We start from the raw sequence: 26,816 nt of genomic DNA, 5'->3' as shown, positions 1-26,816 counted from the left end.
GGACCTTGCTATGTGCAAATTGGCTGCCACAATTCCCTACATCGCAGTGACTACACATCAAATCACTTCATTGGCTGTGAAGCGCTATGGAACATCCTGAGGTTGTGAAAGGTACTATATAAATGCAAGTTCATTTTTTCTTCTAAGCCATCCACTTACCACAAATGCACCAGAGATAAAATATTGAGCTTGCATGTTAGCCCTTAAACTTTAAATAAAAGGAGCTTTTAAAATAAGTGTACTATATTGTGGCAGAGCTCATTATGTGTAAAGGTACCGAGTCCCTAACTTCAGCCAGTGCCAAACAGACGCCAGATGTCCTTCTGCTGTTCTCGCATACATCTCCGCAAAGACATGGTACCTTCTTCCGCTGTAACAGGTTAATTGAAGTCACCAATGGGGACTAGGGTGAAAAAACAGACGATTCGTAAACACAAGAGATTGAAATATCCATCCAATAGGTATGAACAAAGGACCAGTAGTAAGTGGTAAAGTAGCAAAGGGCTAGACTGCTTCTCCTGCCAGTTTTATTCTCTGCCAATCAGCAGCATTGCTTTGAATTCTGTCCCTTGTACAGTCAAGTTCAAATACAGAATCAATGGGGATTTAACCTGTTGAAGTATCTAAGCACAAGTTCTTAACAGAACTAGCAGGGTTGGCTTGATGACATCTGGACCTGATTAGCTGTTTCTGGTTGCAATACATTTTTTTAAAAAAATGCAAATTAAAAGTCATCTGGCAATACATAACTCTGTTGCAGTATGAATGCATTTTAGATATTCCAGGAAGAATCCCTGAGAGTTAAATATTCATAGTTCTCAAAAACAAGACGCAGTGAAATACTGCTTTAAAATCTCATGCGTACAAAGTTATATTACTCAAACTATACAAAACTGGGTACTTTGATTTACATTTGATTTTTTTTTTTAAAAACTCCAAAATCAATAATAAACAGCAACTTAAGACAACCGTTTCCAACTCACGATTCTACTTGAACGTTTCACTGCGTGAGCTAATTGCCTATCAAAGAGCAGTACTATGAGTACATTTACTGAACAAATTTGATTAAAAAGCAAAGTACAACAGGAATATGATTTTAAATAGAATTAGAAAAATAAGACTTTTTATTCAACTGCATGAAAAAGCAAATGCGAGTGTTCAATTATTGAAAGTTAATTACAAGAGGGCATGTACAGATGTAAAACAAACCAAATTAAAAATACACAACATTGATATGGCAAGGTGCTTTCTGAATTTAAACAGTGAAGAATAAAAAGAGTGTGGTAGCTCAGAGTGGCTTTGGTAAGGTAGCCATAAATCTGACTTGCCTCCTGGTGATTTTACCTCATCTCCCTCCACCCCCAATCACAAGTCATTTCCCAGATTTATAATTAACTAATAATACATATGTAAAATAATTGTGACTCTTGGACTCCAAGTTCATGTGACATCACAGAAGCTACATCTTAACAAAATTCTAAAAATTCTCATCCACAAAAAACCACAGATTCTTTTTTGTTGCAATGATTACACATAATTTCTCAGTGAACCCACAACAACAAAAATAATACCCTGGAGACGGTAAGTATTACAACTGTCACTCATCAATTTCATTCTCTTGCACTTGCATTCCTTACTGTCAGCACAAACATTCCCTAGTTATATCGTCATAAGGTGATGTGGTTTTGTACATTCCTTACATGGTTCCTCTCAAATACTCTTGGTCAACTTGCATACCAGTGTCACAGTCTTGCCAATCGCATTCAAGGATAAGCATTTCACAAAGTCCTGCAAATGTACTGTAAGTTGAACTTCCTTTTGCGAAATCTACTTTAGACAAAAGGGGAGCAAATTAAGCACCAAGCAATTTGCATCATCTGAACCAAAATGGCAATTGTAGAACAGGAACAACTGTAATCTGGTTTATGATCTAGCTTTCACAGTGCATGTACAATGATTTGACTAACACTATCCAAATTGAAGTATACAGGAATCTCACTGTAAAGCCAACCACAAGTCAGGAGTTCCTGTACAAATAGCACTTGACAAGCTAGGACTGTGCATACTAAAGGTTTCAGTTTTGCCATTTCAAATCCAGTAGCCTCTGGTAATTTCCTAGTCGAGCTGGTCTACTTCTTCCGTATGTTCTCTGAATGAGGCCCACCAACATTGCTACTTCAGCAGCTCCCCGATTCAGATACTTTCTGCTGCATTTTTAAGATCAGTTCCAGTAAATTCATCTGTAAAGTTAGTTCCTGTAAGATAAAGGATAATTAAACCATTTCAATCTTTTAACCACTGAAAGTATCCTAAACACCCATCAAGGACACAATTTGCTGTCCATGATTCTATTATCTTACAAGTCTCCCAACTGAACCAGATCACTTGTGCTGATTCCCGACACCCAAATGTTGCAAGCAGCCGTTTGTCTGTTGCCCTGACTGCAGCAGGTGGATCCCCTGTGACATTAGCCTGAATGTCAGCAGGTACCTGACCACAGGGAAGCATCCCAGCTAAGCCTAGATCCTCTCCGCATATATCTGCAGTCGCAGCAAAGGTTGCTCAATAGCAAGAAAATGTGCAAACCCGGGCTAACTTTCTCCCTTCCTAATTCAGCGACAACGGGACCAATTGTAGCATTGCTACTACCATCCCATTTAGCATCAACTAACTGAGCAGAACGGTACACCACCTGGGACCTTTCAGATCTGAATGGCTCAACTATTTACTGCATAGGATAAACTTTCTGAACCAATTGGAAAGTAGAGGCAACATTTTTGCGTTTCTAAAGTAGAATTACCAAAGAGAATAAATATCACAAACGAACACACATATACAGTAGCAGCTTTCTTGTGGTGTTGCTCAGTGAGTCTATGGATATGCAGTTTTGTAACACAGGCTCATCAAGCCGCCCCGATAGTAAGCCTCCCTCAGCAGGATCGCACATCCTGACGTTTTCTAGAGTGCTCCTCCCCACCTTCAGCTGTAATCTGCAGAATTCAAAAGCAAGTATACTGCTGTTGGTGGTAGCTGGTGCAAGAGATTGGGGCTGAGGTTTAGGAGTGTAATGATCAATGTATCTCAAAAACGTTTGTTGTAAAATGTAAATGATAAACAATTAACCAATCAGAAAAAAAGAAGTGACTCTTAAAGACACAAATATGTATGTGAATGGGTTCACCTGGGGGTTCGTAGTAATGTAAAATCCTGGAACACCAGCCTTCTCCAGGGTATTCTGCTGGTCGATCACTTTCTGATCCAGCTCTAATACTATCTTCTCATCTATCATTCTTTGCTCATCCTTAACTCTCTGCTCCAAGGCCTAGAAAACAGTGACAGAGCTCTAGACTGGTTATAGAAAAGGGGAAAACAACATCACTGGCTCTACCCTAAATTTAAACAGATGGTAAAGGAATTATTATTTTTTTGTTTTGATACAAGATATATGAGACCTGTCAAGTCATGCCACTGTTCATACAACCTTAGCAGCCTTGGTGGGGACAAGTTATATTTGCCCATTTCCCTGGTGTCTTGCAATGGTCACATTCCCTGCCAATTCTGGTATAGGTTTTAAGTCCTGACAGCCTTGAGAGAGCTCTCTGCTCATGACCACTTGAAATCCAAATTTCAGGTTATAAGTGGCCAAATTTTGGACAATCTGAATATATCTAAGTGTATGATTTAGGAATCAGCATTCAAACTATTAAAAATGGAAACAAAAATATAGTGACATTTTCCAGTGCCACAACATATTTAAACAAATGTGTCACTGCCTTGTAGCACTCACCCTGGACTTTTTAATGTAAATTACCTTAAAATTACCACTTCTCACATACACGCCATTCCACAAAGGACACATACAATAACTGAACACAACTCACAAATTAAAAAAGCAAATCCCTGAAAACTATTTGGTACTGCACTAAAACCAGCTACATTAGACAATCAGAACAGCTTGGTGAAAGGATTAAAGCCATCGTGAAAGCAGTTTAAACTTAGCCCTCCTACCTCAAGCTCCCTTTGCTGTGCTGCTCTGAGCACTGCTAGATTGTGAGTCTTGCAGCCCTGCAGTGCCTCCTTGTGTTTTCTCAGCAGCTCCTGTTTAAGGGCTTAAAGGACAAAAACAGTACAAATTAAATTTTCTAAAAAGGACCTATTTCATCATGAAATAAGATAATATAAACAGAACTTTTATTTTGAGCAGAGGGTGGTTGTTCCAAGATCAACTTGTGAACCGCAAGGCCTTTTTTTATAAATTAAGTAAACCCAGTGGTGCACCGTAACCAATGCAACAGTATTACAACGCATCCTTTGGTCACCTGTCCTAATATCTCATGTGGCTCGGTCAAATTTTGTTTGATAATGCTCCCGTGAAGCATCTTGGGACATTTTGCTACCTTAAAAGACACTATATATAAATGCAAGTTGTTGTGGTTTTAAATTTGCATAAAATAGGAGAAAATGATTTCTCTGTTGGGCACATCCTCTTCATTCTCTCCTTGTTATGGGCTTGCCAAGTGATCTGTGCCAAGGACTCTGCTTCTACTGCGCTCACATTGGCCACCAGGAGGGGTGCGGCAATGGCCCAGTAGAGACTTCGATGTTCTCTCGCATGTGATGGAATTCAGACATGAATCCCTCACTGCTGCGACACAGCAGACTGGTAATCCTAAAACGCTGAGCCAACATTTCGGTCCCACTAGACAAGTTTTAAAAATAAACTTTTAGTAATGTTGGTGGTTCCTGGATCAATGGCTAGTTCTGCCAATAGTGTTCATCTGCTGTTTATGTGCAAAATCACATTAGAAAAAGTTTAAATCTCTCCCCTCCTTTTCACCCTTTAAAGCCCAGATCTCGATCTGGGACTCCCACAGCAGTCCTACCTCTGTGCTCACTGTGCAATTTCAGACGCTGGTTGTAGAGGTTTTTCTCAGTCAGGTGCTGAATCTCAAGCAAACCCTGCACAATCTCAAAGACTGTGCCATCAATCAGAGCCAAGGCCAAGTTACTTAGTATATCATAGGACAATCGCTGTTGGCAAGAGCTAAAAAAAAAAAGGAAAAAAGCTATTACAAGAAAGCTAATCTCTGATCAGTTAGCATCTGTAGAAAGAACAGACAAGTTAACATTTCAGGAGTAGACCCTTCATCATAGCTGGAAAAAAGTACAGATGAACAGCATTTAAAACGGAACAGGGGAAAGGGGGAAAAAAACACTAACACAAAAAAGAAAGATGAAGTGGAATGATCTGTAAAGTGCTCAAATAGAAAACAGGAGATGATTAAATGGCTGAACTGATAGTAACAAGACAATAGGAAGCACAATAAAAGAAATTTAACATATGCAGTGTAAGTACGTGTATATGTATTTCCCTCTGCCTTCCCTTTGCTCTATTCCTTCTTAAATGCTGTTCATCTGTAATTTTTTGCCGCTTCTAATGAAGTTTCTGCCCTCAAAAGTTAACTTCTTTGTTCTCTCCACAGATGCTGACCGACCTGCTGAATGTTTAAACAGCTTGAATATTTGAAGTGACAGTAACCTGAAAAATAATGTGGTAGCATTGCACTAAGTGTTAAAAGAAACGGCCCATTAAGTCTGTACTTCTTTTGCAATCCTTATGTCCAAATATTAACTTAAACAAAACATTTTGCTTCTTTTTTTGCAACATCAACCACTCTACAAGTTAGATATGAAAAGTGAAAAAAAAACACACACATTGGGACTACTCTTATTTTTAAAAATTGCAAAGAATTAAAACTAACTTATCACACTTCCTAGTGAAGTTTTAAATTATTATTAAAAGGGCAAGTGCCAACAGCATCGAAGGCAATTGCTTTGAAGGCATTATTGAACCAGGCAGCACGAGGGAATCAAAATTAACAGCAGGCGATACTGTTAATCTGAAATGAGCCATTTCAACTGTGCATGTTAATTCAACACCTTTGTGCTGTCTGCCTCAGTAATGAGATTTTCCCATAAGCAAAAAACAGATTGCTTAGAGTACTGACAATGAAATATTTAACTTCACAAAAAATTTGTATAATTGCATAGGATCGACACTCCTGCTGTAAGTTATCACTCACATATTAGAATCAACATCCAAGAGTGGAGGACATAATTCAATTGAAAGGCACCAGTCGAGGTCAAATACCTCAATCATGTAAGTTATTTCCAACCAGGAAAACTACTGGGCTCCTTGAGGGTGCAGCATGACTGGACTAAAAACAAAATATAGCTTCCTTCAGTGACAAACTATTCTATGCGTGAGGCAGGCTTCAGGGATAGGGAAGCACTTTAGATTTGATTACTGAACTGATCTTGTTACACTTTTCAAAAGGGATTAATTGCATTTGCTCTGAAAACAATGACAAATTATGCCTCAACTTTAAACCAAATTGCATGATGGGACAATAGGCAACATTTATGCACAATACTTCAGCTAAGTGTATAAAACAGGATTCAAAAATCCAGAGCTGAAAAGAGTCATAGCAACTTTACAGCAAAGAAGGAGGCCATTTGGCCCGGTGTGTCCGTGCCGGCCGAAAATGAGCCACCTAGCGTAATCCCACTTTCCAGCACTTGGTTCGCAGCCTTGTAGCTCACGGCACTTCGGGTGCACATCCAAGTACTTTTTAAAATGAGTTGAGGGTTTCTGCCTCTACCACCCTTTCAGGCAGTGAGTTCCAGACCCCCACCACCCCTCGGTGAAAAAACTTTTCCTCGGCTCCTCTCTGATCCTTCTACCAATCACTTTAAATCTATGCCCCCTGGTTTTTGACCTCTCCACTAAGGGAAATAGGTCCATCCTATCCATTTTATCTAGGCCCTCAATTTTGTACACCTCAATTAAATCACCCCTCAGCCTCCTCTGTTCCAAAGAGAACAACCCCAGCCTATCCAATCCTTCCTCATAGCTAAAATTCTACAGTCCTGGCAACATCCTCATAAATCTCCTCTGTACCCTCTCTAGTGCAATTACATCCTTCCTGTAATGTGGTGACCAGAACTGTACACAGTACTCAAGCTGCGGCCTAACCAGTGTTTTATACAGTTCCAGCATAATCTCCCTGCACTTATATTCTATGCCTCAGTTAATGAAGGAATGTATTCCATATGCCTTCTTAACCACTATCTACCTGTCCTGCTACCTTCAGGGATCTGTGGACATGCACTCCTAGGTCCTTCACTTCTATACTTTTCAGTATCCTCCCATTAATTGTGTACTCCCTTACCTTGTTTGCCCTCCCCAAATGCATTACCTCACATTTCTCCAGACTGAATTCCATTTGCCATTTTTCTGCCCACCTGCCACCTGACCAGTCCATTGATATCTTCCTGCAGTCTACAGCTGTCTTCCTCACTATCAACCACATGGCCAATTTTTGTATCATCTGCAAACTTCTTAATTATGCCCCTACATTTAATTCCAAATCATTAATATACATCACAAAAAGCAAGGAACTTAGTACTGAGCCCTGCAGAACCACAGTGGAAACAGCCTTCCAGTCACAAAAACACCTGTTGACCATCATCCTTTGCTTCCGGTCAGTGAGCCAATTTTGGATCCAACGGGCTTGTACTTTATTGACCAATCTGCCATGTGGGACCTTGTCAAAAGCCTTGCTAAAATCCATGTAGACTACATCAAATGCACTACCCTCATCGACCCTCCTCGTTACCACCTCAAAAAATGACACAAGTTAGTCACACACAACCTTCACTTAACAAATCCATGCTGAATGTTCTTGATTATCCTGTCCCTCAGAATTGATTCCAAGAATTTGCCCACCACCGAGGTTGGACTGATTGGCCTGCAATTACTTGGTCTATCCGTCGCTCCTTTTTTAAACAATGGTACAACATTAGCAGTCCTCCAACTGTCCGGCACCACGCCTGTATCCAGTGAGGATTGGAACATGATGGTCAGAGCCTCTGCTATTTCCTCCCTTGCTTCTTTTAATAGCCTAGGATACATTTTATCTGGCCCTGGTGATTTATCTACTTTCAAAGATGCTAATCCCCTTAATACTTCCTCTCTCACTAAGTTTATCCCATCCAATATTTCATACTCAACTGCAATGTTTGTATCGTCCCTCTCTTTTGTGAAGACAGATGCAAAGTCTTCATTAAGAACCATACCAACATCTTCCCCCTCCACACATAGGTTACTTTTTTGGGTCTCACATCGGCCCTACTCTTTCCTTAGTTATCCTCTTGCTCTTAAATGTATTTATAAAACATCTTTGGGATTTCCTTGATTTTACTTGTCAATATTTTTTAATGGCCTCTCTTTGCTTTCCTAATTTCCTTTTTAATTTCACCCCTGCACTTTTTATACCCCTCTAGGCTTTCTGTAGTATGGAGTTCTCTGTGTCTGACATAAGCTTTCCTTTTCTGCCTTATCTTACCCTGTATGCTCCTTGACATTCACAAAAGTGCCAACATTTAAATTTGTTTAACACCTTTTTGCCTCATTAAATAGATGTTTGGGTGCTTTGTTTTAAAAGAAAGCAATTACTAATTCCATGTTTTGTTGAGCAATTTCTAAAGTGAAGTAGCTGAATTTTATATACCATTTTAAAAAAATACATAAAGTACAGATTTATATCATATAGCATTCAGTACAAAATAGTTCATTATTCAGAGGGCTTGTTATTCAGAGTTTAGATATTTTCAGCAAGGTTGCAGGAATAATCTAAAAATGGAGACTTGCAATATCTGAATTCAGTACTCTGCTACCTTGGTAAGTCTTTGACCAGATTCTGTAGCTGAGAGAGAAGGTGGTAATGCTGCTCCTGCTGTTTAGTGATATCCGCTGGCTCTTCATATATCCCAATGTTTTTATTCATCTTTGAACGGAGGTTTCACAGTAAAATCACTCCGGTAGCAAGATACTTGTTCCTTTCAACGAGGAGCCTCCTCTCCTAAAACGGAGATTTAATCATCTGTTGTAAAGATACACCAACAATGTAGCTACAGTGCAGAATGTCAAAGACTTCATAGCACAAACTATTATAAGATAGATCTTTGACTTTTTTCATCTGATACAAGTGAATTTGACATTTGATGTAATTACATATTTGTACTCTTTGTCACAATGATACTTAGAACTGCATTTCTGTATTCACTCTACTGCTGGCCAGGAATTGTGCGATGCACAGAGACATAACGAGAAGAGCTTTCCTTTCTGTGTTAAAGCACCTGGGTCTCTACCCACGCTATCCAGTACCGTAACCAGCTATTAAGCCAACTGTCAAATCAACCCTTGCATCACCATTTAAGTTACATGCCATCTATGCACTAGTGCACTGGGAATTACATTTGTTCCCCTTCTCCCTTTGCCTCCCTCTTCTGAGGGTAATAATTCACACTAGAATACAGGATAAAGGTGAGGGTCACTGCCCTTAACATCAAGGCAGCATTCAATAAAGTACGGCACCAAGGAGTCCTAGTCCTAGCAAAACTGAAGTCAATAGAGGCCAAAGGGAAAACCTACAACGGCTGGAGTCACACCTGACAAAGGAAAGTGGTTGTCAAAGGCCAATCGTCACAACAATAGTTCCTCGCAGAAGTATTCTCAGCCCAACCATCTTCAGCTAGTTCCTCAATGACCTCAGTCACAAGGTCAGGAGTGGGGCTGTTCGCTGATGATTCTACAGTGTTCAGCACCATTCACAATGCCCTCAATAATGAAGCAGCCACTGCAAGCTTACAGCAGACCTGAACATCATCCAGGTTTGGGCTGACAAGTGCTGCAAAAGTCATCTGCCACTTAAGTGCCAAGTAATGACCATCTCAACTGCACCACCATCGCCAAGTCTCCCACTATCAACATATTGGGGGTCAGCATTGACCAGAAGCTTAACTGGACCAGCTATATGAACACCATGACTACAAGAGCAGTGTAATCTGCAACAATGCTCAAGAAGCTCGACAACATCCAAGACAGAGGAGTTTGCTTGATCGATGCCCCTGCCAGCACCAGCATACTGAGGCTGCAGTACGTACAATCTATGGGATAGACTGCAGCAACTCACCGAGGTTACTTTGACAGTACATCTCAGCCCTATGACCTCTACCAACAAGAGCAAAATCACTAACGCCCTGGGAACACCATCACCTCCAAAAGTTCCCCTCGAAGAGACACACCATTCCTTCATTGTTGATGGGTCAAAATCCTGGAATCCCTACATAACATCACCGTTGGAGCACAATCACCATAAGTACAGCAGCAGTTCAAGGAGAAGGCCCACCATCATCTTCTCAGGACAACTAGAAATAAGGAATAAATGCAGCCTTGCCAGAGTCACCCATATCCAGAGATCAAAATTTCTATGGGCAAACAGCCCTCCAGTACCTCACTCAATTTGCCATTCTGCACGCACAAGGCTGGACAGGAAGTTTGTCTGAGGGGGCCTTCAAAATCAAGGCCCAAACTGTCCTTACCTGACACCTACATGTGCACTTCCAATAGAGAACAATGGATAGAAAGTGAGTAGGAACCTTGGCTGATGGTCTAGAGGCCAACTCTAATGCCACTTTAGCTCAGTTGGGATTAGGGATCAGTTCAGTACCTCAACATGTGGCAATTCGTCTACTAAGCTACCAAAGCACTTACATCTATGGTTTTTGCAGCTAATAACATGAAGACAGTCTTCCAATGACTCGGTAGATAAATATGGCAATGATCCATATTTTAATTATCACTTCTCCTGAAGGTGTGACCCAAGAAGCAGAGGAATACAGGTAGAAAAGGTTTATATTTAGTAACACCAACAGGAAATGCACATTTAGGTGCAAGGTGTAAAGTGTTTATTTTTGCAGCTTAGGGTAAAAAACATTACAGCAATAAAGCTGCTCTTGATACAGTTGCTTTATTTGCCTTAACATTAGGTTTTGTTTCAGGTGCAAACTGAAAACTTTAAAAATTGGTCAGCCAGCGAGACTGGAATTCCCCTGGGCCTGCCAGCAGTCTCATGGGGAATTGTGTCTTATGTACACTGTATACAAATATTCTGGCCACAACTGGTGTAACTAAATCATTATATTCTTTAAAGTCTAATCAGGGGTGTCCAAACTGCAACTCCCCTGTAATGCAAACAGATTATCTGTTCATTATCTCACTGCTGTTTGTGGGACCTTGCCACGCTCAAATTGGCTGCCTCGCTTCTTGCATTACAAGTGACTACACTTCAGAAAGTACTTCATTGGCTGTGAAGCACTTTGGGATGTCCTCAGGTGGTGAAAGGCATTATATAACTGCAAGTCCTTCCTTTTCATGCATCACTTATAACTGGTGTATATTGTATACACACTGTTACACTAATCACTGTTGGGCCAGGGGCAGCCCAGCACTCAGGCTGTTTTGTGAATGGGTTTCACATCATCAGTAGATGGGGAACTCGTGCTCTAGTTTCACATTCTGGGTAGGGTTACCAACTCAGGTTGGATATAGTCCTGGAGGTTTCATAACATGACCTCCCACCTCCAACCACCCTACCTGGTCAAACAGTCTCTCTCACTCTCCCGCCCAATCTCCAATATTTTTAGAACTAACTATATGCAAAATTACTTAAAGAAAATTAATGCCCCTATGATTTTTTTTCCTGGTTTACTCGCAGCAGCATCCAAGAGGTTAATCTCTAATTCCTAGAGACTCCAGGGCAATCCTGGAGGGTTGGCAACCCTGATTCCAGGCGATTTCAACTGGCCCTGCACTGTTCCTGTTGGGAGGTCACTGGCGCTGAGTAAGTGAACCTGCACATAATATTCAAAAATACACATGATGTTATCAAACCAACCAAATCCCCAGAAATAACATTTAAAATATGCGCTAATGTTCCTCAAAAATGCAACAAAAAGAGGGTTCTACCGTAAAGGAAAAGCGAACGCCTCTTTCACACAGAACAAAAAAAAAGTCAAAAAGTTAGATCGATTTAAAAAAATAAATCGCGTAACTAACATAGATATCCCAGGCCCGTATCAAAGTGAATACTGCACCAAGCCGCACTCCCAACGGCTTTAACGGCCCCTCTTCGCACATCCCGCCGTCTCCCCGCCGCCGCCATTTTGAGGGTGGGCGGGGCCCCCGGTGAGGTCACCGCGCAATCGACGTCGACGTCCGTCCAGAAGGTTCTGCCTCTCCCCCAGTGAAAGGTAAATAAACAAAAGCGGGCGGCGGCTTGAGTTCGAAACAGGCGGAATTAACGTTAAACTAACGAAGCAAGTAGCTATTTTCCCCGCTGCCTGAGATGTTTGTGAGGTGATCAGAGGCGGTTGGAGAGAATTATCTTCTCCCTGCTCGTGGTGGTGATGATGGAGGCGGTTTGGGGGGAGGGGATAGTATCACCTTTGGGGCTGAATGGCCTACTCCTGTTCCTATGTCGTGTGGCGGATAGCAATGGGTCGGTGGGTGAAGGCGCTGGGTGATATAAACTGTTTTATTGCACCTGATTTTACATTTTACAATTCGTTTATTTTATTAGGTATTAGCCTTGGCTCAGTTGGTAGAATTCTTGCCTCTGAGTCACAAGGTGATGGGTTCAAGTCCTACTCCAAAGACTTGAGCACATAGTCTCGGCTGACAGTACTCTGCAGTACTGAGGGAGTGTTTTACTGTGTTTCGGATGAGACATTAAACTGAGGTTCCGTCTGCCCTCTCAGATGGTCATAAAAGATCCCATGGCACTATTTCAAAGAAGAGCAAGGGGAGTTCTTCCTGGTGTCCTAGCTAATATTTATCCTTCAACCAACATCATTAAAAACAGATTTGGGGTATCCTGAGGTCCTGAAAGTGCTATATAAATGCAAGTCTTTTAAAAATGTAATTATAGGAATTCCCCTATTCCTTTCCACCCTTCTCTCCATTTGTGGTATGCTCACAATCAAAAATTGGGGTGCTTATTATCCCAGTGGGACTAATTATACATTTGGGCCTATACAGAGAGAGCAAGACTTGCATTTATACAGTTTGTATGACATCAAGTCCCAGATAACTCCCAACTTCAACTCAACACTAGGAAGACCAAAGCTCCAGCCACTGACTTCATTCCCCTTTCTGGCCACTCTCGCAGGTTGAACCAGACTGTTCCCAATCATGGCATCCTCATTGACCATGAGCTGAGCTTTAACCTTCACATCCTATCCATCACCAAGACTGCTTTCGCCTTCAGAATATTGCCTCCTCCCCTACCTCAGATCCCAAAACTCTTATACCTGCCTTTGTCACTTCCAGAATTAACTATTCCAATGCCCTCCCATCCCCCCCATAGATTCCAGCTTATCCAAAGCTGCCGCTCATGTTCTCGCTCATATTTAAGTCTCACTTGCCTATCCCCCCATCCTCACTGACTTTCGCTGGTTCCTCATCTACAATACATTAAATTTAAAATCTTTTCCCTAGTCTATAAATGCCTCCACAGCCTTAACTCACTCTACCTTCATAAACTCTTTCAGTCCTGTAACCTCTTCCAAATGCACCATTTCTATGATTCCTCTTTCTATTCCTCCATCTTCCTTCACACACCACCTTCAGCTGCCTCATTCTGATACTTTGGACCTCTCCACCTTTATATTCTTCTCAAAATCAATTTCTTCAGCCAAGCTTTCCTCACCTCTCCTAACTTCTCACGTATTTGCTTTCTGTCCATTTCCTATGCTCATCTTTGTAGCACCTTGGGACATTTCTTTGCATTAGAAGTCCTATACACTTCAAGTTGTTGTTACTTGTTAGTTTCAGGATGCAGCTCAGGAGAACCTAGCATTTTAAGATTGTTTTGGTATTCAACATCTGGAGTGTAATGCCGGCTGCACTGAAGTGCAGCTTTAAAAATAATATGTATTTGTGTGTATGATTTTTCAGGTGGAGTGAGAGGAACCAGGAGACTGGTGCAAGTGTCAAATTTGGAATAAGGAGAGAGAGATTAAAGGAATGAAATAAAAGCCAAAGGTCTGAGAGCATGAAAGTGCCGCTTTACTCAAGTGTTTGTGAACAGCAAATAACTTAAAAAATGGCCCCAAAACTTGAAACGCCCAGAAAATGAATGCAAACGAGAGAAGCTCAAGGGAGCAGTAGAGAACCTTTAACAATTCAGCGTTAGTGACAGGCTAAATCCTTGTCAATACGATGTGAAAGGGACTTGTTCTCTCAGTTGAGAGGTTGGGTGTAAAGGCTCGTAAATTATCTATGCATAGAAAAATCCTTGGATAGATTTTACTTCCAGTTTATTTTTAATCTGTCAGAACTGATAAGTAAGAAGTGCCGTCTCTTTTCTAACACTGCACATGATTACAAGGCAAAGTGATCCGTGGATGAACTGCACAGCGACAATGCGAGATAGAAAAACGGGGAACAGCAGCCTTGGAAAACCTCGCTTGATCTCAAGACCAGTTTGAAAATCCGGGTCTCTCCTTCTCCCTTGTTGCTAATAGAGTTAAGTAAACCAACCCATCATTTTTTTTTCACATCGTTCACCTGACGAAGGAGGAAGCCTCCGAAAGCTTGTGAATTTAAAATAAAATTGCTGGACTATAACTTGGTGTTGTAAAATTGTTTACAATTGTCAACCCATGATTGCTATAGGGCTGACCTTCCGACAGCCAACAAGAGAGCACCAGGAGGAGTGGCTGGATGTGAAGGGAGGGAACAGAAGGACTGAACCGGTATAAATTAACCGGCACAACAGCAAGAGACGGGAACAGGAAGAGGTTTTGACTGGAGTGAGAACTGCCTGCTCGTGGGGTCGGCCAGAAACTGTAGTTTTAATGTTCTCTAATATGCATTCTGTAAGGAGATGAATGCATGTTAATCATACATTTTTCCCTGGAATTTGATGTGATCGCATTCCTGATGCCAGCGTTTTTATTACTGCTTTTTATTTTTGGAGGGTGCGCTTGGTATCAGTAAATGGCCACCGCGACTGCTACAGAACAGAAAACCACAACATGGTAAGTGTCCATGCGTTAGACGAACGTATTTTAGTAATTAGAATTGCAAACTATTAGGGTTATTCATTGTGCTGTCCGCTCAGGAATGACTGGTATTCCTCGGCACTTTGATGCTGCTTCTGTCATTTGCTTCCTTCCAGCGCAATTTTAAGCATATAAAACAAAATCGGACTTCCATTCCTGTCCCAGTCTTATGGATTCTGTACAACGTATTAAATTGCAAAGGATAAGACCTGATTGAATTTTCGGAAGTATTCTCCATTCATTGCAGTGTATTGTGCTATAGAACAGTATCTCTTAGAGTCAACGTCGTCATGAAAGGGGCTAAAAGGGTTCAATTATGACGCCAGGTTGCATAGATTGGGCTTTTATTCCCTTGAATATAGAAGATTAAGGGGTGATCTAATTGAGGTGTTTAAGATGATCAAAGGAGTTGCACTTTTTCAAACAAAGGGTAGTGGAAGTGGAAATCTGGAACTCTCTCCCCCAAAAAGCTGATGAGGCTGGGGGTCAATTGAAAATTTCAAAACTGAGATTGATAGATTTTTGTTAGGCAAGGGGATTAAGGGTTATGGAACCAAGGTGGGTAGATGGAGTTAAAATACAGATCAGCCATGATCTAATTGAATGGCGGAACAGGCTCAAGGGGCTGAATGACCTACTCCTGTTCCTAGGAAAATGATACTTGTTTGAAGAAGAGCTCTTCCCATGTTATCTACAATGCAATCACATTGTGCAAAAAAGGATTCCATGCCTTTTAATGCAATGACATGTTCTTCCCCAGTTAGATTATTGCATCATGTTTTTGCAAGTGAAAGAAGTTTTTGGCAGACAATTTTTCATTAAGACAGCAGCCCTTTAATTCACCAGGCTGTGCAAATTTAAAGTTCCACACATGTAGTAGGTCATCGAAGAATGTTTTTCTCAGAATTTTTTTTTCAACTATTTTAGTAGAGGGTATCAGATCATATCAACACAATGAGTTGTCAGCACTTCCTTTGCCCCAACATTGGCAGCTGTGCCTTCAGCCGTCTAGAATAAAATCATAGAATCGTTACAGCACAGAAGGAGGTCATTCGGCTCATCAACCCATGCCAGCTCTTTGTAAGAGCAATCCAGTTAGTCCCATTCCCCCACTCTTTCCCCGTAGCCCTGCAAATTTTTTCCCTTCATGTATTCCATTCCTTTTTGAAAGCCACGATTGAACTTTCTTCCACCACCCTTTCAGGCAGCACATTCCAGATCATGACTACTCGCTGCATTAAAAAAAAGTTTTTCCTCATGTTGCCTTTGATTCTTTTGCCAATCACCTTAAATCTGTGTCCTCTGGCTTTCGACCCTTCTGCCAGTGAGAACAGTTTCTCTATTTACTTTATCTAAACCCTTTGTGATTTTGAACAATTCTATCGAATCTCCTCTCAACCTTCTCTGCTCTAAGGAGAACAAGCCTAGTCCCTAAGCTCTGGAATTCTCTCCCTAAACTGCTCTGTCTATCCACCTCTCTCCTCCTTTAAGGTGCTCCTTAAAACCTGCCACTTTGACCAAGCTTTTAGTCACTTGTCCTAATATCTCCTTCTTTGGCTCGGTGTCTGATTACACTCCTGTGAAGCGCCTTGGGATGTTTTATATAACTTGGTATATAAATGCAAGTTGTTGTGACTGTTTTTTGTCTTTTGATTCCATGACTTGTATGAGTATTGTAACATAGCTGTAACCACAGGGCTGTAAAAAGAATGTCTGTCTGAGAATGCCAGCATTTTCAAGATATAAAGATGTTTGTAACTACCCTAAGTTTTAATTCACACTTTAGTGTGCATACTTGCACAAGGCTGCATTGTATGTGATTTGTTGTTGCTAATGTCACGATGGTTTCTTGCTAAGATTTTCTTTGATCCTGGGGTTATAAAAACTGGTTATCATATCAGCCATGGCACCATTGTCATTGAGTAAAAAAACAGTTCAGAGTCCATACATATTCACTTCCAGCAGAAGTCACTGCACAATGATTAAAAGTGGGGACATGGGCTGTCGCCCCATGTGGCTCACTAGCATTAATTGTGCAACCTGTAGAACACCAAAGCAGTATGCACATCGTAAGTGTTAATGTGACCAGCATTTGAGGATATTTTGAAACTTTTTTTAGTGAGCAACATTCATTACCACCATTTACACCATCCACGCTTATCACAGGCAGCCGCCTATATCGGGCAAATAGTGCTAAGTTTGCCTGTACCATTGGAGTCAATTTAAAAAGGCGCCACTTATAACATGTTAAGTGCGCAGGCTATTTCTGGCAGTATCTGTAACTGTTTAAAGGGGGTGTGCTGACAGTCCTGGTTCTTTCTGTGCCTGTTCTTTAAAAAAACATTTTAGAGAAGAAGATGCTGCACTACGATTGCTCCGATTGGATAGTCGATCCTGCAGACCGCAGGGACGGAATTGGAAAGCAGTCAGCCGTTTGTTCCTTTCTCTGTTCCCGTTCTCTCTCTCTGTGTCTCTAAAAGACGATACACTGGATCCAGAATCGAGTTTGGTTCAGCCCTTGTGACGGACAGACTAGAATCCATCGCTGAATCATGGAGACACAGGGAATGCTGTTAAATCTACCCCAGGGACTCTCATGAGAGTAGTGAGGAGGCTTCATAAACGGTGGGGACTGTTCTTAGTAATGCAGTACTTTCGACCAACCGATTATGGTTTTACCGTCCAATGATTATAGCAGGCTAACCGCGTTAACATGCGGTGGGGACTGTATTTCAATAAAATGGGAAGAAAAAAAGAAAAGGCTAGCCAATACTTTTTTTTTCCCCCTCATTTTCTCATTCTCTGTATATTATACAGAAGTTGGTTTGTCTTGGCACTTGGTGTTCTGTAATCCACCCCATTTGCATTGCAGGGTGGATTTGGTGTTCTGCAACCTTTTGAGTGTCACCTGGGGCGAGAGTCTGACGACACTGACGTAGCGTAATGTTCCAAGCCACAGACCAAGATAACAGTTGGGCAAGTGCAAGCTTGTACACGCAGAGTTGTTTAAAAGTCATGATCAGTTTTAATTTCCTGGAGAAAGTCCATTACAGGGTAGGAGTACGAAGTCTGTAGAGACGGGGCCAGCACTTCACCTACTCTCGGCCCGAAGAAAATGGAGGCTTTCAGTATCCAATGGTGTTGTGCCTGCAGCAGAATGGTAAACGCCAATGGTGTGGACACTTAACACTGTCCTGTTTACATTACAGCAGTGATGTCAAAGTCAGGATTACTGCTGGTGAGAGCTCTACAATGTGAATGTAACATGTTGCACTCTCCCCACCCCTTCTCTCTCTCAACACTCTGAAAATTTAATTGTCACAATACATTGTGTTGTTCCAGAACTCCACTTCTTGCCAGTGAACAGTATAAAAATTTAGATTTCCAGTCGATCCTAGCTCCAAACAGGAAAGTCTCATACTTTGACCTGTGGAATTCCTCCCTCCCCCTCCTTCTTTTCTCAATATAGTGTCATGTACATTGTTGGAATTTAACAATTTGTTAATAAAGTTCAGTGTTTTTGCATGATCATTCTGAAATGTTGCCACTATCCTCCTGGCTAAATGTTTGCAACACTATAGAGCAGAGGATACTTCAGATGATTCTGCTGGAGAGAACGATGTATTTGTTTACATACGCTCTATTGGAGTGTATTACAATTCATTTCCTATTACACCAATCTGAAGGGCCTCTGTCTAGACTCAACTGGAGCATTAAAATCACCAACTATGAGAAGAGTGGTCTTTTTTTTAAATTCTAGTTCTTTTTTTCTCTCTCTCAAAAGTGATGAATCATGGTTGAGTAAGGTTCTGTGGACATTGGCAGCCTTTTGGTACCTTACCCAAATTGCCATTTTTCATGTGTACCGTACCCAAGTTGCCATTTTTCATGGGGTCGATTTTAGGTTTGGGGGGGGGGCTCGTAAAATTGGGGAATCCCGGAGCCGGGCTCCAACCCGCCCACTTCCGGGTTCCCCAGTGACTCGTTCACCTGCGCGCACAGCTCCCACATGCGGGACTCCCACTGGCAACTAAAGCCGACGGGATGACAATTTAAATACTTACTTACCTAGTTGAGGTCCTTGACAGATGTCATTGACAGGAGATTTTGGCAGGGGTGGAATTTTCAAGTATTCTAAGTGTGTTTCACGTGCTGCGGGAAACACTCCCTGTTTCATCCAGCAGCAAGTGGGAGATGCATAGGTTTATTTGACAGGTGGGGGGAAAACCTCATTTATTGCAGCAGGGTACTCTGTCACTTCAAAGTTTTGGCTGCAATACTTTTGTCTTTACACTCAAAATTATTAATTTATACCCAAATCTCTGCTGTGCAAACACACTTGCCTACTTCGCGCACCCCCTCAAACACACACCGTCAGGATGGGGGGTGCCATAGCTGCATTCATCACTCCACCAGAGGACGAGCAACATCACCAGCCTCGCCAGGCACATAACCCACCTGGAGCTCCACAGGCACCTGCACAACAGCACAGAGGGCAACAACAGAGAGAGTGGCATCGCAGGAGGCACTACCCTCGCCATAGGGTCTACAGACTGAGGCTCAGTTTCCTGGACCTCTCTGAGGAGCAGTGCATATGGAGGCTCAGAGTCAGTCGCCAGGTAGTCGCAGACATCTGCAGCCTCCTTCATGCTGAGCTGGCCCGAGCAGCATCATCTTACCTGTCGCTGTCAAAGTCACCACTGCCCTCAACTTCTTCACCTCCGGATCCTTCCAGGGTGTCGCCGGGGTCTCTCAGTCGTCTGCACACTAGTGCATAAGGCAGGTCACCGACTGCTTGTTTTGCAGGGCCTCGTGCTATATCATCTTCCCTCATGGATGACCTCAGCCAGATGGAGAGGGCAGTCGGATTCCACGCTGTGGCTGGCTTCCCATGTGTGCAGGGTGTAATCAATTGCACCCATATAGCAATACGGGCACCTCCACACGAGCCAGGACTGTTCATCAATAGGAAGGGCTATCACTCCAACACTCAGCTCATCTGTGACCACCGCAAGAGATTCCTTCACGTGTGCACCAGATACCCTGACAGCTGCCACGATTCTTTCATCCTCTGGGAGTCCAACGTCTTGCCGCCTTTCCATGCAGCCAACATCTGCAAGGGCTGGCTCCTCGGGGACCAGGGATACTCCCTGAACACGTGACTCATGACACCTCTGAGGAACCCCACCACTGAGCAACAATGTCGATATAATGACAGCCACATCGCTACCAGGTCTACAATTGAGCATGCTATAGGGCTGCTCAAGATGCGCTTCAGGTGCCTTGATCATTCTGGGGGAGCGCTTCAATATCATAGAAGTTATAACATGGAAACAGGCCCTTCGGCCCAACATGTCCATGTCGCCCAGTTTATACCACTAAGCTAGTCCCAATTGCCTGCACTTGGCCCATATCCCTCTATACCCATCTTACCCATGTAACTGTCCAAATGCTTTTTAAAAGACAAAATTGTACCCGCCTCTACTACTGCCTCTGGCCGCTCGTTCCAGACACTCACCACCCTTTGAGTGAAAAAATTGCCCCGCTGGACCCTTTTGTATCTCTCCCCTCTCACCTTAAATCTATGTCCCCTCGTTATAGACTCCCCTACCTTTGGGAAAAGATTTTGACTACCTTATCTACGCCCCTCATTATTTTCTAGACTTCTATAAGATCACCCCTTAACCTCCTACTCTCCAGGGAAAAAAGTCCCAGTCTATCTAACCTCTCCCTATAAGTCAAACCATCAAGTCCCGGTAGCATCCTAGTAAATCTTTTCTGCACTCTTTCTAGTTTAATAATATCCTTTCTATAATAGGGTGACCAGAACTGTACACAGTATTTCAAGTGTGGCCTCACCAATGCCCTGTACAACTTCAACAAGACATCCCAACTCCTGTATTCAATGTTCTGACCAATGAAACCAAGCATGCCGAATGCCTTCTTCACCACCCTATCCACCTGTGACTCCACTTTCAAGGAGCTATGAACCTGTACTCCTAGATCTCTTTGTTCTATAACTCTCCCCAACGCCCTACCATTAACGGAGTAGGTCCTGGCCCGATTCGATCTACCAAAATGCATCACCTCACATTTATCTAAATTACATTCCATCTGCCATTCATCGGCCCACTGGCCCAATTTATCAAGGTCCCGTTGCAATCCCAGATAACCTTCTTCACTGTCCACAATGCCACCAATCTTGGTGTCCTCTGCAAACCTACTAACCATGCCTCCTAAATTCTCATCCAAATCATTAATATAAATAACAAATAACAGCGGACTCAGCACCGATCCCTGAGGCACACCGCTGGACACAGGCCTCCAGTTTGAAAAACAACCCTCTACAACCACCCTCTGTCTTCTGTCGTCAAGCCAATTTTGTATCCAATTGGCTACCTCACCTTGGATCCCGTGAGCTTTAACCTTATGTAACAACCTACCATGCGGTACCTTGTCAAAGGCTTTGCTGAAGTCCATGTAGACCACGTCTACTGCACAGCCCTCATCTATCTTCTTGGTTACCCCTTCAAAAAACTCAATCAAATTCGTGAGACATGATTTTCCTCTCACAAAACCATGCTGACTGTTCCTAATCAGTCCCTGTCTCTCCAAATGCCTGTAAATCCTGTCTCCTGCACCAGACAGAGTGGGAAGCATTGTAGTCGTCTGTTGTATCCTGCACAACATGGCACAACAGATCTCCCTCCTCCTCCTCACCCCACCCAGTAAGACCTGGAGTGAGGCATCATTAAACCTGGGAGCAGCCTTTCCCCTGGGCTGCTCCATGCTGCAACTTTGGCTGTTTGCTGCAGGAGCAGCATTGGAGGACTGCCCCTTTTTAAATAGGGCTCCTCCAGCTGACAGCCTGTGATGCGGGTGCGCAGTCCTCCCATAAGACCGTAAGATGTAGGAGCAGGAGTAGGCCATTTGGCCCCTCAAGCCTGCTCCGCCATTCAATGAGATCATGGCTGATCTGATTTTTACCTCAACTCCACTTTCCTGCCTTTTCCCCATTATCCTTTGACTCCCTTGCTGATTTGTCGAACTCAGCCTTGAATGCATTCAATGACCCAGCCTCCACAGCTTTTTGGGGTAAAGAGCTCCAAAGATTCATGACCCTCTGGGAGAAGAAATTCCTCCTCATTTCCTTCTTAAACGGGCGACCTCTGAGACTATGCCCCCTAGTTTTAGATTCCCCCATGAGAGGTAACAACCTCTCAGCATCTACCCTATCAAGTCCCCTCAGAATCTTGTATGTTTCAATAAGATCTCCTCTCATTCTTCTAAACTCCAATGAGTATAGACCCAACCTGTTCAATCTTTCCTCATAAGACAACCCTTCCATACCCGGAATCAACATAGTGAACCTTCTCTGAACTACCTCCAATGCAAGTATGTCCTTCCTTAAATCAGAGCACCAAAACTGTACACAGTACTCCAGGAGTGGTCTCACCAGCACCCTGTACAGTTGTAGCATGACTTCCCTACTTTTATACTCCATCCCCCTAGAAATAAAGGCCAATATTCCGTTTGCCTTCTGGATTACCTGCTGCACCTGTATGTTGACTTTTTATGTTTCATGAACGAGGACACCCAGATCCCTCTGTACCGCAGCATTTTGTAGTATTTCTCCATTCAAATAATATTTTGCTTTTTAATTTTTCCTCCCAAAGTGGATGACTTCACATTTTCCCACATTATATTCCAAATTTTTGCCCATTTACTTAACCTGTCAATATCCCTTTTCAGACACTTTGTGTCCTCATCGCAACTTGCTTTTCCACCTATCTTTGTATCATCAGCAAATTTGGTCACAAGACACTGTTCCTTCATCCAAGTCATTGATATATATTGTCAATAGTTGAGGCCCCAGCACTGAGCCCTGCAGCACCTCACTAGTTACAGATTGCCATTTTGAAAATGACCCTTTTATCATGACTATTTATTTTCTGTTAGTTAGCCAATCCTCTATCCATACCAGTATATTACCCCCAACACCATGAGCTCTTATCTTGTGCAGTAATCTTTTATGTGGCATCTTATCGAATGCCTTTTAGAAATCCAAATATACTGCATCCATTGGTTCCCCTTTATCTACTCTGCCCGTTACTTCCTCAAAGAACTTTAATAAATTTACCAGACACTATTTCCCCTTCATAAAACCATGTTGACTCTCCTTGATTGTATTATGACTCTCCAAATGTCCTGTTACTATCTCCTTAATAATGGATTCTAGCATTTTCCCAATGACAGATGTTTGGCTAACTGGTCTATAGTTACCTGCTTTCTGTCTCACTCCCTTCTTGAATAGGGGTATTACATTTGCGGTTTTCCAATCTGCTGGGACCTTTTCAGAATCTAATGAATTCTGGAAGATTACAACCAATGCATTGCCTATCTCTGTAGCCACTTCCTTTTAAGGCCCTCAGATGCAAGCCATCAGGTCTAGGGGACTTGTCAGCCTTTAGACCCATTAGTTTACCTAGTACTTTTTTCTCTAGTGACTGTTTGTTTGTTTTTAGTTCCTCCCTCCCCTTTGCCCCTTGATTTTCTACTATTATTGGTATATTATTAGTGTCTTCTACTGTGAAGACAGATACAAAATATCTGTTCAATTCCTCTGCCATTTCCTTGTTTTCCATTATTATTTCCCCAGTCTCATCCTCTAAGGGACCAATGTTTACTTTAGCTACCCTCTTCCTTTTTATATACTTGTAGAAGCTTTTACTGTGAGTTTTTATATTTCTTGCTAGTTTACGCTCATAATTTATTTTCTCCCTCTTTATTATTCTTTTAGTCATCCTTTGCTGGTTTTCAAAGTTTCGCAATCTTCGGGCTTACCAGTAATCTTTGCCATGTTGTATGCTTTTTCTTTTAACCTGGTACCATCCATTACTTCCTTAATTAGCCATGGTTGGTTCATCCTTTTTGTGGAGTCTTTCCTCCTCACAGGGATATATTTTTGTTGCGAGTCATAAAATATCTTTTTAAATGTTTGCCTCTGCTTATCCACCATCATACCATCTAATGTGTTTACCCAGTCCACTTTAGCCAATTTCGCCCTCATTCCTTTACACTTGCCCTTATTTAAGTTTAATACGGTAGTTTCAGACCCAAGATCCTCGCTCTCAAACTGGATGTGAAATTCATCATGTTATGATCACTGCTTCCCAAGGAATCCTTTACTTTGAGATCATTAATTAATCCTGTTTCGTTACCCATTACCAGATCCAAAATGGCCTGTTCCCTGGTTGGTTCCCTGACATAGTGGTCTAAGAAACAGTCCCTAATACACTCTATGAACTCCTCCTCAGGGCTATTTTTGTCAATTTGATTTGTCCAATCTATGTGACAGTTAAAATTGCCCATGATTATTGCATTACTTTTTTTTACAAGCCCCCCTTATTTCCTGATTAATATTTTGCCCTACAGTGTAACTACTGCGCAGGTTTCCAATGGGAAACCCGGAAGCCAAGGTAAGCGGCATCAATTTACTCGCGATCGTGTGGGGAACCCACCGATTTTTACTGGGCGGGTTACCCACGCGCCCAGTTAACTCCCCGCTGCCAACCTGCCTCCCTGGTAATATTGGGGCCCATGTGTCAGAAGACTTATTTGACTGAGGAGGGCATCACAGCTGAGTCTGATCCTGTCAGCACCCAACATGTTCACATAAACACTTTGTTCAGCAGGACCGCTGAATAGTGATCAGGACTCATCAACTCATTTTTGTTCAATCCCTAGGTCAACAATGCTGAGGCCAAAATTATAGCACCCCTCCCACTACTATAGCTGAGAACAGCTAATGTTGCTTTCATAATGCACTTAGTGGGGTGCAAGATTGCCCCTTCCTATCATGCAGGACTTTCACATTTAGCAGCAATTCCAGAGTAAATTTGTCAGTCAACAAGTACATAGAATTTCATCGAATTTAAATAAAAAAACAGGCCATTCGGCCCAACTGGTCTATGCTGGTGTTTATGCTCCACGCGAGCCTCCTCCCACCTTATTTCATCTAACCAGATCGGCATATCCTTCTATTCCTTTCTCCCTCATGTACTTATCTAACTTCTCTTAAATGCATCTATGCTATTCGCCTCAACTACTCCATGACATGTTCCACTAAAGTTTTTAAAAAAAACCAGACCTTCCCCAGTGGCTGGTCGTGTTGAATCTGGCAAGTTTATTTAGCAGTTGCTGCTGGCTGCACAAGATCCCACATCAGGAACTTGTAGTTCTAGCACCCACTAGGCGTAGTGCAAAAGCAGCTTAACTTGACACAAAGTAGGGATCGAACCTGGGATACTCTTAGTTTATATGACTGACTGCCACATAAGGCAGTCCACTTACCAACTGAACAAATTGGGTCTTGGGGAGGGGAGCCCTTCAGAAGTGCCATTTGCACCAGCATTCAATATTAGTGTTGAATGCAGCTTATTTCTAAATGGTCCAGTACAGTCATCAAACTGATCTGGGTGCGAGGTTGCTGCTTGGCTCCTGCTGTCCGCTAGGGGGAGTCACAGCACATTCAAAACCTTCCAGTGACTCACTCATTACAATCTCATGTGTTTCTAAAAGGAGATAAAATACCCTTTATTTGTCAATTTAAAAAAAATCGGATTATACAAGGAGAAATAACCTAAACGTTTCACCAAAAGGGCTGGATTCTGCATATTTTGTAGCGCTTGGAACTCTGGGATAATCTCAAACCAGTCTGCTGAAACACAAACAGCCCATTATTTTCTTAAATCGTTGCATTAATTGTGATAACAAAATTAGAATGCAGAAGGAAGGTCATTCTGCCCTTAGCTCATCTTTCCAGAAATAATTTACAGTCCTCTCATCATGGCATCCAGTTATTTTTTAAATGATTACAGTACCTTACTAGCTCCATTACCTTACTTGGAGGCCATTCCATATGTTGATCATTCTTTGTGTGAAGAAGTGTTTCCTGATAAGACTCCTAAATTTGCTTATTACTAGTTTCAATCAATGACCCCTTTCCCTACTCTCATATATATTTTAGAAGTGTTTGTGAAAGGACAAAATACTTGTGTACACTCACTAATGACAGTGTTAACCATAGAAGATTTTTGTTTTGTGAGCCGATCAGCACTTTTTGCAGGCGATGAAAGAGTGGAGGTGAGGAAATTAAACATTCTATCTACCATGATGAATGAGATGAACAAAACCATACTTGTTATGGTAGGTTGCGAAATCATGGGATTTGTCATATGTTGTTACACTATGGCCAATCACTAGCCTTAAGCTATAATTGCCCCAAAAAATGACTTGAATTTTAAAGCCGTTTTACTGCTGTTAACAGTTGCTGCCGAGGCTTCTACACAAACAATAGTCTGTTAGGTACAGGAGGGTGCTTACACCCATTGAGCTATAGCCTAGTATGAGTCTGGAGAAGTGGGCGGAAGAAAATTTTGGAGGTGAGGAGAAAGGGCAGGTTTACTGCAAATTGTAGACTATATATGTGCTGTTTGTTTTCCTGATTTTTATGCACAGACAAGGGGTGTCACATGTATGCTGGCGATGAAGCTACTCCTTAGGGAAAGCTGCTTTTTTTTTCTTGCTATGACGTACGCACTTTCCAGCAAGACCCACTAGGAAGCCTGCCTGATTTTTTTTTTCCCCTCATTCTCTGTAGTCCAATTGTAGCTGCGGCTCTGATCAGCTAACTTGGCTGAGACCAGGGAATTGAACCAAGGATCTTTCTACTACATGTTCAGTATCTCATTGGACATTGCCTTTACCCATCAGGCCATTGAGAGCTCTAGCAGAATAATTTTTAAACAACTTGCATTTATATAGTGTTTTTTAACGTGGTAAAG

At 42.1% G+C, this 26,816-nt stretch overlaps 2 protein-coding genes across 7 annotated transcripts in view; one reads left to right on the top strand and one right to left on the bottom strand.

Moving 5' to 3' along the window:
- Positions 1-1,094: 1,094 nt before the first annotated feature.
- On the bottom strand, positions 1,095-12,098 carry dgcr6 (DiGeorge syndrome critical region gene 6). Of its 2 annotated transcripts, none has more exons than XM_068006082.1 (6): positions 11,963-12,098; positions 8,740-8,945; positions 4,884-5,044; positions 4,009-4,109; positions 3,182-3,322; positions 1,095-2,255 (listed from the first exon to the last, which is right to left on the bottom strand). In XM_068006082.1, the coding sequence occupies exons 2-6, from the start codon at positions 8,847-8,849 to the stop codon at positions 2,178-2,180; spliced, it is 591 nt and encodes a 196-aa protein (XP_067862183.1). In that variant the 5' UTR covers positions 8,850-8,945; positions 11,963-12,098; the 3' UTR covers positions 1,095-2,177. The 2 variants fall into 2 exon arrangements, with proteins under 2 accessions (XP_067862183.1, XP_067862182.1); XM_068006081.1 differs by having other exon boundaries at positions 8,740-8,924.
- hps4 (HPS4 biogenesis of lysosomal organelles complex 3 subunit 2) overlaps positions 11,677-26,816 on the top strand; it is a 39,032-nt gene continuing 23,892 nt past the window's right edge. For 4 of the 5 annotated variants that reach the window (XM_068006077.1, XM_068006076.1, XM_068006074.1 and 1 more), the window contains exons 1-2: positions 12,108-12,156; positions 13,862-14,946. In XM_068006077.1, the coding sequence (XP_067862178.1) occupies positions 14,906-14,946 (41 nt within the window). In that variant the 5' untranslated portion in view covers positions 12,108-12,156; positions 13,862-14,905. Of the gene's footprint in view, positions 11,748-12,107; positions 12,157-13,861; positions 14,947-26,816 lie in introns of those variants that run through there. The other variant, XM_068006075.1, reaches the window with a different exon arrangement.

The sequence above is a fragment of the Heptranchias perlo genome, chromosome 25, assembly GCF_035084215.1.
Source record: "Heptranchias perlo isolate sHepPer1 chromosome 25, sHepPer1.hap1, whole genome shotgun sequence".
Taxonomy (NCBI): domain Eukaryota; kingdom Metazoa; phylum Chordata; class Chondrichthyes; order Hexanchiformes; family Hexanchidae; genus Heptranchias; species Heptranchias perlo.
Note: the sequence above shows the minus strand (reverse complement) of the source record. Positions and strands in the feature narration are given on the sequence as shown.

Bases quoted from the DNA above. Each gene is read 5' to 3' on its own strand.
- dgcr6 (XM_068006082.1), bottom strand. From the start codon at position 8,849: ATGAATAAAAACATTGGGATATATGAAGAGCCAGCGGATATCACTAAA. The intron at 4,110-4,883 runs GTAGGACTGCTG...TTGTCCTTTAAG, and splicing joins ATTGCACAGTGAGCACAGAG to CCCTTAAACAGGAGCTGCTG. The intron at 3,323-4,008 runs GTAGGAGGGCTA...ACTGTTTTCTAG, and splicing joins CACAGCAAAGGGAGCTTGAG to GCCTTGGAGCAGAGAGTTAA.